Genomic DNA, 13,519 nt, shown 5'->3' on the forward strand with positions numbered 1-13,519 from the left:
AGAGCATGTTTTTTGTTCTGGAATAAACGGCTCACCGTTTATGGTGAAAACGGCTTACCGTTTAAGTCCAGAGAGCATGTTTTATGTCCTAGAATAAACGGCTCACCGTTTATTGAGAAAAAGGCTAACCGTTTATTTCCAGAAAGTTGTCAATTGGAAAACGGTTAGCAAGATTGAAAAGATTTCAATTGTAAATCGATGCATTTTCAAACCAAAAGAGTTTTTTCGAAGAAGTACCATTTCTAATTGTTGTATTCTTTCAAATAAACATCTTATTAATAAAAAGAAAGACATACAATAAGATTAGAAATCAGATTTTGAAGATTTCATGCTTGTTCTGGAAATACAATCTTATTTGCTAAAGATTGTATTCAGGATTTGATATATCTTGGGGGTAATTTGCCATTAAAACTCTATAGCAAACCAAGATTGGTGAGGGCAAATAAAACCTTAAAGGAAAGTGTGTAAACACGTCTCAAATCCTAAGAAATTTCATTGTTCTTTGCCTCTATATTCTCATAATTCACCAACAATCTTTAAGGTTTTAAATTTTGTGCAAATGGAGGTTGAGAAGAGTTTGACATCATTTCTGAATCCTAGTGTCCATCTAGATCGTTTTGATGGAACTAATTTCACTCGTTGGAAGGAAAAATTGTTCTTTCTCCTTACTGTTCTTAAAGTGGCATATGTTCTTGATCCGAAATTGGAACCATTTCTAGAACCAAGAGAAGATGATACCGAAGTTGTTAAGGCTGCAAGGAAACGTCGTGAAGATGATGAATTGATATGCCGGGGTCACATACTCAATACGCTTTCTGACAGATTATATGATCTCTACAATTCTATGACTTCTCCGGTGGAAATTTGGAATGCTCTTGAATACAAATACAAAACGGAGAAAGAAGGTACTGACAAATTCCTTGTATCTAAATATTTTGAATTTATTATGGTAGACACAAAATCCATTCTTGATCAAATACATGAGTTACAAATTATTGTTGCTAAGCTTCGAGAGTTAAAAGTTGAAATTTCTGAATCATTTCAAGTTGGGGCTATTATTGCTAAATTGCCTCAAAGTTGGAATGATTATAGAAAGAAACTCCTTCATAGTAAAGAGAACATAACTTTAGAAGAATTGCAAAAACACTTGGTAATTGAAGAAGAGACTAGGTCTCGTGAATCCAAGGATAAGCATGATTATACTAAAGTTAATGTTGTTGAAGCTAGTAAATTCTCAAAGAATTTTAAAGTTTTCTGGAAATTGTTTCTTTTGTGGTAAGAAAGGCCATCGCCAAAGTGATTGCAGATTCAAGAAGAAAAAGAAAGAAGTGAATTCCCATAAAGCTAATGTTATTGAAAACAAATCTGAACAGATTTGTGCTATGGTTTCTGAAATGCAAATTGGCATGATTACTGAAACCAATATGGCTGAAACTAAGTCCTATGATTGGTGGCTCGATTCGGGTGCAACAATTCATGTTTGTAATGATAAGAAATTTTTCTTATCATACAAAGAAGAAACGGAAGGACAAATGGTTCTCATGGGGAACAATAATGCAGCCATAGTAGCAGGAAAATGAGTAGTTGAGATCAACTTCACTTCTGGAAAGAAAGTCACATTGTATAATGTCTTTCATGTACCTTCCGTTAGGAAGAATCTTATTTCTGCTAGTTGTATGTGTAAGCATGGGCTTAAGATTGTGCTTGAGGGTAATACTTGTATTGTGTCAAAGAATGGATTATTTGTTGGGAAAGGGTATTCTTGTGATGGAATGTACAAACTCAGCATTAATAATAATAATATCAACGTGAAAAGAAAGAAAAAAGTTTAGCTCCGGATTTTATTTCATCACAAGCACTACTCTTCTTGGTTGAAGGGGATATAAAGAATGTACGTAACAAAGTACCATTGTTGTTAAATATTGAAAAAGATCCAAAGACATTTAGCGAGGCTATGTCTTCTAGAGACGCTTCTTTTTGGAGAGAGGCGGTAAATGATGAAATGGATTCGATAATGTCGAATCAAACATGGGTCTTGGTTGATCTTCCTCCAGGATCTCAACCAATTAGCAGCAAATGGGTATTTAGAAGAAAGTACAATAATGATGGTTCTTTGCAAACTTTTAAGGCTAGATTAGTAGCCAAAGGGTTTAAGCAAAGAAATTGTATTGACTATTTCGATACATATGCTCCGGTAGCTAGGTTAACTTCTATAAGAGTGCTATTTGCAATTGCTTCATTGAACAATTTATATGTGCATCAAATGGATGTTAAAACAGCTTTTCTTAATGGTGATCTTGATGAAGAAATCTATATGGAACAACCTGAGGGATTTGTTTTGCTTGGAAATGAAAAAAAGGTATGCAAGTTAATCAAATCTCTTTATGGCTTAAAGCAAGCACCAAAATAATGGCATGAGAAGTTTGATTCGGTAATTTTATCACATGATTTTAAGCATAATAATGCTGATAAATGTGTATATTTTAAATATACGAATGATTTTGGTGTGATTATATGCTTGTATGTTGATGACTTGCTTATCTTTGGAACAAATATGCAAGGAGTAGATGATACAAAGAAGTATTTAACTTCACAATTTAAGATGAAAGATCTTGGTGAAGTAGATACTATCTTAGGTATCAAAGTGAATAAACATAGTGGGGGTTACTCGTTGTGTCAATCTCATTATATAGAGAAAGTGCTTCTTAAATTCAATTATTTGAAATTTAAAGAAGCTAATACCCCATATGATTCTAGTATTAAATTACTAGAGAATTCAGGCCGAATAGTAGCTCAACTAGAATATGCTAGTGCAATTGGTAGCTTGATGTATGCTATGCATTATACGAGGCCTGATATAGCATTTGCAGTTTGCAAAATGTCAAGATTCACGAGTAACCCTAGTGTTGAACACTGGAAAGCAATTGGTAGGATACTTGGTTATCTTAAAAGGACCGTTAATTTGGGTTTGTTTTATAATGATTATCCTGAAGTACTGGAAGGATATTCAGATGCTAGTTGGGTAACCAATACAAGAGACAATAAATCCACTTCTGGTTGGATTTTTACAATTGCTGGAGGAGCGGTTTCTTGGGCTTCAAAGAAACAAACGTGCATAACTCATTCAACAATGGAAAGTGAGTTTATAGCACTTGCATCTGCAGGCAAAGAAACAGAATGGCTGAGAAATTTGTTGTTTGATATAATGTTGTGGCCACAACCGATGCCATCTATTTCTTTGTACTACGACAGTGAAGCTACATTGTCTAGAGCTTATAATAAAGTGTATAATGGAAAGTCTAGACATATTAGCTTAAGACATGAATATGTGAAACAATTAATAGCAGATGGTGTTATTAATATTGTTTATGTTAGGACTAATAAGAACCTAGCAGATCCTTTAACAAAAGGTCTTTCAAGAGACTTAGTTAAGGATACATCTTATGGAATGAGATTGAAACCTTTATATAATAAAGTCACCAACGACGGTAACCCAACTATGTAGTAGTTATACCGCTACTCCATAGTTAAATGGGTAATAACAAGTTGTTGTTATGTGACTGGTTTGACACCGAGTAATAAATAATCCCATTCGAGATATTCGGTGCAAATAGCTACGAGGTTGAGGTTGAGTATTTACTCTTAATGAAGTTCAAGTCTTTTAGTAGCTAAAGACATGATTTGAAACTTCACCTAAGTGAACATAAGAAATGATGTCGTTTCTAACAAGGTCATGGTTTAATCTTGTAAATGTTCATGAATCCAAGATAGAGCACAAGGCCGGAATAGTGCTAACTATTGGAACACAACTTTGAAATCTGGGATAGCTTATATGTGATGTATCTCCGGTATTTACTTAAGAGACAAAGTTTAATGCTTAGCACACTATTGTCTTGTAAATGCTTTGAAATACACTCACTAATTAAAGGTTAAAATCGAAAGATACCTTTTGTATGTATAAGTTTATCATTAATAAATCTGAAAAATATTACAATCTAGTGGGGATTGTAAGAGAGATTGTAACATCTTTCAAGTTTGTTTGGTTTGATATTCTGGACGAAAACGGGTTGCCGTTTATTGAGAAAACGGCTAACCGTTTAAGTCCAGAGAACATGTTTTTTGTTCTGGAATAAACGGCTCACCGTTTATGGTGAAAACGGCTTACCGTTTAAGTCCAGAGAGCATGTTTTATGTCCTAGAATAAACGGCTCACCGTTTATTGAGAAAAAAGCTAACCGTTTATTTCCAGAAAGTTGTCAATTGGAAAACGGTTAGTAAGATTGAAAAGATTTCAATTGTAAATCGATGCATTTTCAAACCAAAAGAGTTTTTTCGAAGAAGTACCATTTCTAATAGTTGTATTCTTTCAAATAAACATCTTATTAATAAAAAGAAAGACATACAATAAGATTAGAAATCAGATTTTAAAGATTTCATGCTTGTTCTGGAAATACAATCTTATTTGCTAAAGATTGTATTCAGGATTTGATATATCTTGGGGGTAATTTGCCATTAAAACTCTATAGCAAACCAAGATTGGTGAGGGCAAATAAAACCTTAAAGGAAAGTGTGTAAACACGTCTCAAATCCTAAGAAATTTCATTGTTCTTTGCCTCCATATTCTCATAATTCACCAACAAAATTAACTAATACATTGTGTATTAGGATAAACCCCTTTTATTTCCTAGAGGTTTGGACCACCCGATTAATCTGTATTTCAAAATCATTAATGAAAAGATCTTTGTTTCTAGTTTTGTAGCTATTGAATTTAGCTTTTCAGCATTTAAGGGTAAATAGTGTTTCTACCTTCTAAAATTAAAATAAAAATAAGGGTTAATTCCGCCTTGCCCCCAAATGTTTCAATATTTTCCACTACGTCCCCAATTGTTCAATAATTTCCACCACGCACCAAAATCCGTTAATTTGACCGTTTATTCTAATAGTCAAAGGGAAATTTTAGAATTTTATGCCCTAAATATTATTTGATAACGACAAATTAAATTTATTTGATAAGTTAATTAATGTGATTATTATTCATTATCTTTAATTAAGAATTTTTAATGTAAATATTAATTATTGGATTAGTATTTTATCTCATTTAATTATTTTCTAATTCAAGATAAGGGGTATTTTAGATATTTAATTAAATTTCAAATAGCTCCGTTAAAAATAACGGTCAAATTAATAGAATTAGGTGTGGGGTGAAAATTGTTGAAATAATTGGATGCGCGGTGGAAAATGTCAAAACATTTGAGGGTTCGGTGGAAATAACCCAAAAAATAAATCTGATAAGTAATTTAATTCTTCATTTATTCATCATCGTCAGTTCCGTATTTGGAGTTGGGGGGTTTTATCAAATTATAGCCCATCGCAATCCCAAAGAGCATGACTGGGCCAAACGGACGGTCCGGTCCATTCTTTGACATATCCGGCCTTCAACAAGCCCATAATAGACCAAACGGGCGGGAACATCAGGCGTTAAGATCCGCTATGTATTTTTGGCGCAAACCGCAAAACTGAACTTTCCAACGTCAAAAACTAAACGGACATCAGCAAGCTGAACGCCTCAACATCTTCGTGGAAAGCGAAAAAGAAGGACATTATCGTAATTCCAACCATCAATGACTTACGACAAATTTTTTTTTTTTGAGGACTTACGACAATTGCATTAATGGAAACAAACGTAAATCCGAATTGCGCAATTCACGACGCCGAGATCTTTCATTCCTCTTCCTCTCAACACACCAACCAAGCTAATAATTATGAATTATGAAACCCTAACACTGTTTCTAATTCTGAGTCCTCTACTTCTGCCGATCTGAAACTGAGGTTTGTTCTTTTTCTTCTTCTTTTCTTTCTTCCGTCACTTTTATGTCATTTACATTGTATATATTCTCATTTATTGCTATCGTTGTTGAAATTCGAATCAAATGCAATGTCGTTTAAATAAATTTCTATTTGCTACTCCCGTTAATTGTAGCGAGTCAGCTTTGACATACTTTTGGTGAATAATTATTTCATTTAATGTCCAATTTAGCTGCGTCGCCCCATTTGTTGTCTTCTGAATATGGCAAGATTTGATGAAAATTGAAATGGCAAGTTGTTAGTATTATAATCGTGTTTTTATAATATTTACGCTGAAAATGACACTTAAAGAAAAAAAATGGTAGCTACTAGTTTCAACAAATTCTTTGGTTTCTTTTAGATATTTCCTCAGCGCATGTGAAGTTCGACTAATTTTTGAATGTTGCATTTTTACTCTCAACAGCAGTAGGCAGCTTTATTTTATGACTACCTCTTCTAGCAGGAGAATTGCAGATTGTGAATGTTCGTATAGGGTTTGATATTTAGAAGGAGAAGGAAAGAGTGTGTTTCTGTGGGTTGCTATGTTGAGAACTTGGTGTTGAATTGATTATTTTAATTTGAATAAGTAAGGAGGCGAGTTTTCAAATGTTTTGGCGTTTACCATGATTAATTGGTCTTAACCATAGAAGTGAACCTGAAAATAATTCTTGACATGAGAAGTTGGTAGGAGCTAAGCTTAAGCTGGTGGTCATGTTCAAGACTGTTCAAGAGATTGGTGTTTACATTCACCGGTTTCATAACCTTGACCTTTTCCAGCAAGGGTAAGTATATTTCTAACCATTCACTGACTGCAAACTTTTTTGCTGACTTTTTAATGAATCTTTCTGCTGGCTGCATTTGTGATTTGTTTAGATGGTATCAAATTAAGATTAGCATGAGATATGAGGACAGTGATATCTTGGGAACTCCGACAAGAGTTGTTCAATATGAAGGTAATTCCGTTAAACTCATATTGGTTTTATTCATACTTATCTTTATTTACTCATATACTATTTTTCCTACAAAGGGAATAGAGATAGTGATAATTTTAAGGTGTTGGCATATTCTTGGTGCTTTCCCAAAGGGTTCTTGATAAGATTTCCTAAACTTAAAAGACAAAACAAGGATATCTTTTTTATGAACTTAATCTGGTAATATGGTTAAATTTACACTGTACTTCACAATCTAGATTCTCAGTTAAACCTGCGAAATCCTGAAAATTTTTAGTTCTTCCAGATGTCTGTGCAATTATTGATGGTTTTGATATTCTTCTCATTCTTGTTGGTTTGTCATTGAGCTTTGCTTCTATATAGTCAAATGAGAGCTAAAATCTAAAACATAGTGGCATCTGTTTGAGTTGCAGCACCTGAGCTCGGTTATGATGATATATATGGAGTATGGAGGATTGATGATAGGGACAATAGCTTTTCAACTCAGCCTTTCCGGATCAAATATGCAAGACAGGATATTCTTTTATCTATCCTGATTTCATTCACTCTATCTCCTGGTAAATATGAGGTAGCAGTCTCTCCTTTTCCCTCTCTCACTGAGATATAAACACCCCTTTTTTGTTTTTTTGTTTTTGAAAAAGAAAGAGAATGGGAAAACCTGCAAGAAATAATGGATGAGGAGATTGTCTATTGAATAAAAGCAGTTCAAATCAAACAATTAAGGACAAGAATAATAAAGATCTCAACAAAAACAAAGCAGGAAATAGAATTCACCGTAGACTATAATCTCTATGGAAGATCTCTTAGGTAATAGCTCCCCTCTTGGGAAGGATATCATCAATTGGCTTGTTACATCTTGAGATGAGGCCTTTCATATCATCATTGGAAAGACGATGCATATTTTATTCCTTATGGGTGGGGGATGCAAATGTTGAGCAACGGTAATGAAGCTTATTAAATTTTAGTTGGGCAATAACATTAGAATCATTTGATTTGTTGCAAGTTTACAAGTTGAATAATTCTATTCAGAATTTAGGAAGGAAGACTACTATGAAATGTTCATGCAGTTATAATTGGTTTTAAATAGCAATATGTTCCTTTTGACCATTGGAATTTAGTATTTATGATATCATATCTTGGGTATCGATGTAACATTTCATTTACAGGGTCTACCTACTTCTGCTGTTATTTTGAAGTTTGAGCTTATGCATGCCCCAATCACAGAGTATGGGTGAGTTGGTGGGACCTCATTCTGATAGCTGCACATCTAATTGATGCTAAATTGAGTCTAATGTTCTTCTCTTGGATGTTTGATAGTTTCAAATGTGAAACACTGATTGCAGGTCTGAGTTGCAAGCTTCTTTGCATTCTTCTCCTGCTGCAGTCCATGAATTTCGGATTCCTCCTAAAGCTCTTCTAGGACTGCATTCATATTGCCCTGTTCATTTTGATGCATTCCATGTCGTGCTTGTTGATGTTAGCATTCATGTCAGTCTATTGAAAGCTGGTTCTCACACACCCTCATCGAAGGTACCCAGGTCTGTCGCAGATTCTAGTTCCTATTATAGACATGCTGGTCATAATCACACCTATGTTGTAACCTCTCTCTTTGTCTTTTTATTTAATTTTTAATTGTTTTCAAACTAATCATTTGTGCAATATTTTGGTCAATTGTATTATTTCAGCCATTCTGGCAGCAAAGCTATTGCTGGTGGAAGTACTGATGGATCTAGTCGAGTATGTTTTTACGCATTGAATGCTTGCATATAATAATCTGTAATAAAATTTTAGTCAAGCGTGATCTTTTTTACTTCTTCAACTTCATAATTATGTCAATATATGTGTGCTTACTTCTTTGCTTCTTCAATAGACTTGAATCGCTTGCAGTTTACTGTTCCATGATTAAAAAATTTATTTTGTTACATTCTAATAGTGGTGGTAACATTCATTTATCTGTTTGTATATGCATGTTCATGCACACTCGAGCATGTATCTATCATGTTTATAAGATGTAATTAACCCAAGCTTGTGTTGATGTTCTATTTTTGCTGGTATTCAGGTTTGTTTAGAAAATCTTTGTTTGATTGTTCCTTAAGTTTTTTTTTTAATTTTACTTAAGAGTTCAATCACTAATTAGATTATCTTCAATATACTCTTGCTAATGGATCCTGTTTGGACGAATGTTATCTTTATCTCCATATATAATATGAGTAGTGAATATCTTCCTGAGTTCTGGTTCCTTTATTTAGTGCTGATTCATTCAATCATTCTTGAACCCAGTGATTGTCACATATTAAGATACTTTTAGCTAGTTTTGCCAATATTTCCTTAAAAAATTATCATTTTTCCATCAATTAACTGCCCGTTTTTTGAGATTGACCAGGCATTGGGTCAAGTGGCTTCTGTAGTTGTGAAACCTCACATGCTTGTTAAAGCACTAGTGGATTCTTTTAACACATTGCTTGAAGATCTTCAAAAACTTAGTGAAGGAATTAACGGAGCTATTGATATGACTGAGTTTGCATCCAGAATGGATGGTATAAATCTGTTTCATCCTATCTTGAAAGCAAATATCGGAACTGTAGTAGGTGACGTTTCAGAAGAATTGCCACAAAATGATTTTGAGGTCATTGCTTTATTTGTTCAGTAGTTTATCAACATTCAGTTTGCAATCTCTGAAGTTTTATGGTCTATTATTTACCAGCAATTTGTCATGTTCATAAACAGAAAGCAACTGCTACTCTGGAGCTTCAAAGTGGATTGCTTCACACCTTATCGGATGATGATTTATTGAATGTTTTTGACTTTTTGGGTGATCAAGTGTTCTATTTGTGGAATAATTTTCTGAATTTCCACAGGTTCGCTTTTACTTCTCGTCATTACCATTGTATTCAGACATCCATTCTAAATTCAGAAGAGAATGTGGTTGATTTTATTATTGTTTCTAGCTATAACTAAATAGAGGAAGAGTCTTATTTCTATAGTTGTTATTACCATTTTTGTGAGCATGTATCTATGTTGATGTACAACTTCATTCCAGGGCTAACAATAGAAAGATACTGAAATATTTGCGTGATACATGGGCTAAGGATCGGAGAGCTGAATGGTCAATATGGATGGTGTACTCTAAGGTTGAGATGCCTCATCATTATCTGAATAGTGGTATTGATGAGCCCTCGAAGAATGGCGTGCACAAAAGAGTTTCAAGTTTGTTGAAATTGAATGATGATGTAAATGCTTGTGTTATACGTGTTTTATGTTGTCTCTAGCTTGTCTTTCATTGACATCCACAAATAAACTTTTTACTAATGAGTCATTGAATCCGGAATTTTCTTGCTTCTTGCACAGCCTGCCCAGATCGCAGCTACGCGTGCAGAGCTTCATCGTCGAAGCATTGCTCAAATGAAGGTGTGTGATAGTTCTTACTTGGAATGCTTTTTGCCACTATTTTCCTTGTAAGTTGGAGTTTTACAGGAGAATTTGACATCCGTGCAGATCAACAATCGATTTATTCAAGACATGTATATATTTGGAGACCCTTCCCGAATTCCTATTGTAATCGTGGAACGAGTCATGAATGCTCCACGTCGTACATTTAGTGAAAATTCCTACTTTAGAAATGTTGATGTGATAGATAAGCTTGGTTCACAAACAGGACGTAGCTCTGAAGCTGGAAAAAAGCCATGTGGTACTAGCCAGCCACAAAAGGGTCGTGAATTGAAGATTGTTGTCTTTGTGCATGGGTTTCAGGCAAGCTTACTATTTATTGCTTCTCTTAGATTGGTAGATAGTGTTGCTTTGTCTCTTTGGGTATTAATTTGTATTTTCATTTTTAAGCATTCTCATAATCTTGAGTTTGTAATTGCAATACCAATTACTCATTTCCATTTAGAAAGTACAACGTTAGTCAATTGAGTTGTTGGTTATTACTTTTGGCTTATTCTCGGCATATATATATTTGTAACACTATTTTATGTTCCCCATCCTCATAAATACAGTAGATAGAACGCCGTATTAGGGATTGTTGTCCCGTAACTTGTAATGATGTCTTCTTTATTGCAAAGCATATGTTGCCTTTATTTGGTATCATTCATGCCATATATTAGTAGATTAACTTTACATGCTGGTATTGAAACATAATAGGGGCATCATCTGGATTTGCGGCTTATTCGGAATCAATGGCTTTTAATAGATCCAAAGATAGATTTTCTCATGTCAGAGGGGAATGAAGAAAAAACATCTGGAGACTTCAGAGAAATGGGATTTCGGCTGGCTCATGAAGTGATTTCTTTTGTTAAAAAGAAAATGGATAAAGTGTCTCGAACTGTTGGCCTGAGAAACATCAAGCTCAGTTTTGTTGGCCATTCTATAGGAAATATCATTATAAGGGCAGCATTAGCAGGTACATGGTCATGGCTCGGATGCTTTACTTATTTTACCGATTAGTTTTTCATGTGGTGCTGGTATGTGGTCTACTTTTGCAGAGAGTATTATGGAACCATACCTACGATACCTGAATACATATGTTTCGGTATCTGGTCCACATTTGGGGTATCTTTACAGTTCAAACTCTTTATTCAACTCTGGGATGTGGCTTCTGAAGAAGTTGAAGAGTACAGTGTGCATTCATCAGCTCACTTTCACAGATGATCCAGATCTCAAGAAAACATTTTTTTACAAACTTTCTCAGGTACTTAAATGTACTATTGATCTTGTAACAAGGGGACATTTTCTTTTTGTCAGAATCTTTATCACTTTTTATTGTTTGCTGAAGCTCTAAAATAGTTATGTTTCTTCTTTCAGCAGAAGACACTGGAGAATTTTAGGCATATAATTCTGCTATCTTCCCCACAGGTATTACTCTATCTTTGCATGCTATATCTGAAAATAAGTTTTCATTCAGAAATTGTTATGAGCATTTCATTAAGAAATTTTCCTTTTTTTTTTTAAACTGTTGCTGATCGTAGGAGTAAATATTATTTGACAAGACAGTCTTGACTACTAGCTATTCACAAGTTTTATTGAATCAATATTCCCTTATCAATACTGATTTGCCTACTTATATCTCCTGTTCCAAAAATATGGGTATCTATATTGTAATCTGGGATTAGACAAATGTGGCCTATTTTTCTGTTTTAAAGAGCCCCAATTTATGTTCGGAGATGAAGGATTGGGTGGTGATGTTTCTCATCCTCTCAACATTTTGTGTTGTAGCACCCAACTAAGTTTAAGGCATGTTGCAATTAAAAGTTTCGTTCAGATTCATTAAACTATTGATCCAGTTCCATTACATGTATATGTGGTCATACGATGTTTGTGAAAGAAAGGAAGTTTTGTTCCTTCATTGATTTGTTTCAAAATTAACATGATTCCTGTATCCTGTCTTTGGTTGATCAGACATGAATTTGCATTTTTTAACTGTTGGTATCAGCCTTTTCCCGCTAACTTCAGTGCTATTATTTGCTGATTATGGGTGTCTCAGGATGGTTATGTTCCTTATCATTCGGCCAGAATTGAACTGTGCCAGGCAGCATCTTGGGACTACTCAAAAAAGGGCAAAGTATTTCTGGAGATGCTGAACAATTGCTTGGACCAGATACGGGCCCCTTCCTCCGAGCAGCGGGTTTTTATGCGCTGTGATGTCAACTTTGATACCTCCTCCTATGGAAAGAACCTTAACACAATTATCGGAAGGGCTGCTCATATCGAGTTTTTGGAGTCTGACACTTTTGCAAAATTCATAATGTGGTCTTTCCCAGAATTATTCCAGTGAACAAAGTCACTGGTAGATAGTCGGTCACAAAGTAGAATGGAGACATAGACTACTTCTAAATTGTTTAATGATATCTTTTTTTAGATAGTTTGTGCTTAATTTAGTAAATATAGCAAGTCTCTCGTAATAGAATTGGAAATGGGGTTAGGGGTTCAAATTACCCCATTTAAGATAGATATTTTTGCTTATGGGGCAGGAGGTTTAAAGGAAAGTATTCAATGTAATTGTTATAGTCGCTTAGGTAAATATTATTCTTGATCACGCTTGTGATCTCTTCCGCTGATTCCGTCAAAGATCATGTACTTCAAACAAGCTGGGAAGTTGGAGATAGGTTCAGTCACAAAATGCAGTACATAATATTGTTTTGTTTATTGTTTATTGTTTATTGTCATTGCCTTAAATTTTGTTCTTCATTATCTTTCCACTCTGATTATCTCATCAGGGCTTGTTTCAAACGTGCCTAACTGGAGAAGTGGAAGGGCTGTGCTTTCAGTTCTGTATGAACGACTGTAATTGATTGATTTTTTATTTTCTAATTTTAGATTTTAATTATTGGATTATATGGGATAGCGGAATGCATGCCCTAATTAAATTAAATTTTTAAGTGTCTGTCTATTGCACGGTGCCTAATTGCTTTGAAAACATTTATTCCGCTGTAACGTGAAGATTAAGAATAAACGTGGATAAACATCTAATTGGTCATCATATGTGTTGTTTGGATAAACATCTCGAGGCTAGTGGTAACATAATTTGACTATTTACTTAAATTAAGCTTTGTCAGCTAATACATGATTTGCTTTAACAGTATGGCTTGGAAGCTTGGAAGTATTGAATATGTTATGCTTTTCACTTATGTCGATAATACTGGTAAAGGTATTTGGTGAGATTTCAAAGAATGTATGATAAGGTAAAAGGATAATAAATTTACATTCAGTTTTGTTATCATCCTCAT

General features: G+C 34.3%; 2 protein-coding genes across 2 annotated transcripts; both read left to right on the forward strand.

Moving 5' to 3' along the window:
• Positions 1-559: 559 nt before the first annotated feature.
• On the forward strand, positions 560-1,580 carry LOC127902441 (uncharacterized). The gene is made up of 2 exons (XM_052441346.1): positions 560-1,249; positions 1,374-1,580. The coding sequence occupies exons 1-2, from the start codon at positions 560-562 to the stop codon at positions 1,578-1,580; spliced, it is 897 nt and encodes a 298-aa protein (XP_052297306.1).
• A 4,936-nt stretch (positions 1,581-6,516) lies between these two features.
• Positions 6,517-12,938, forward strand: LOC102613438 (uncharacterized; the record flags this gene model as incomplete). The annotated part of the gene is made up of 15 exons (XM_052441347.1): positions 6,517-6,626; positions 6,718-6,797; positions 7,208-7,362; positions 7,961-8,025; positions 8,138-8,332; positions 8,480-8,531; positions 9,178-9,420; positions 9,522-9,652; positions 9,835-10,024; positions 10,143-10,202; positions 10,290-10,544; positions 10,938-11,196; positions 11,279-11,484; positions 11,598-11,648; positions 12,277-12,938. Coding segments are annotated over 15 exons (2,343 nt in total), but the record flags the coding sequence as incomplete, so codon positions are not given.
• Between the last annotated feature and the right edge of the window lie 581 nt (positions 12,939-13,519).

Source organism: Citrus sinensis, chromosome 5, assembly GCF_022201045.2.
Source record: "Citrus sinensis cultivar Valencia sweet orange chromosome 5, DVS_A1.0, whole genome shotgun sequence".
NCBI lineage: Eukaryota > Viridiplantae > Streptophyta > Magnoliopsida > Sapindales > Rutaceae > Citrus > Citrus sinensis.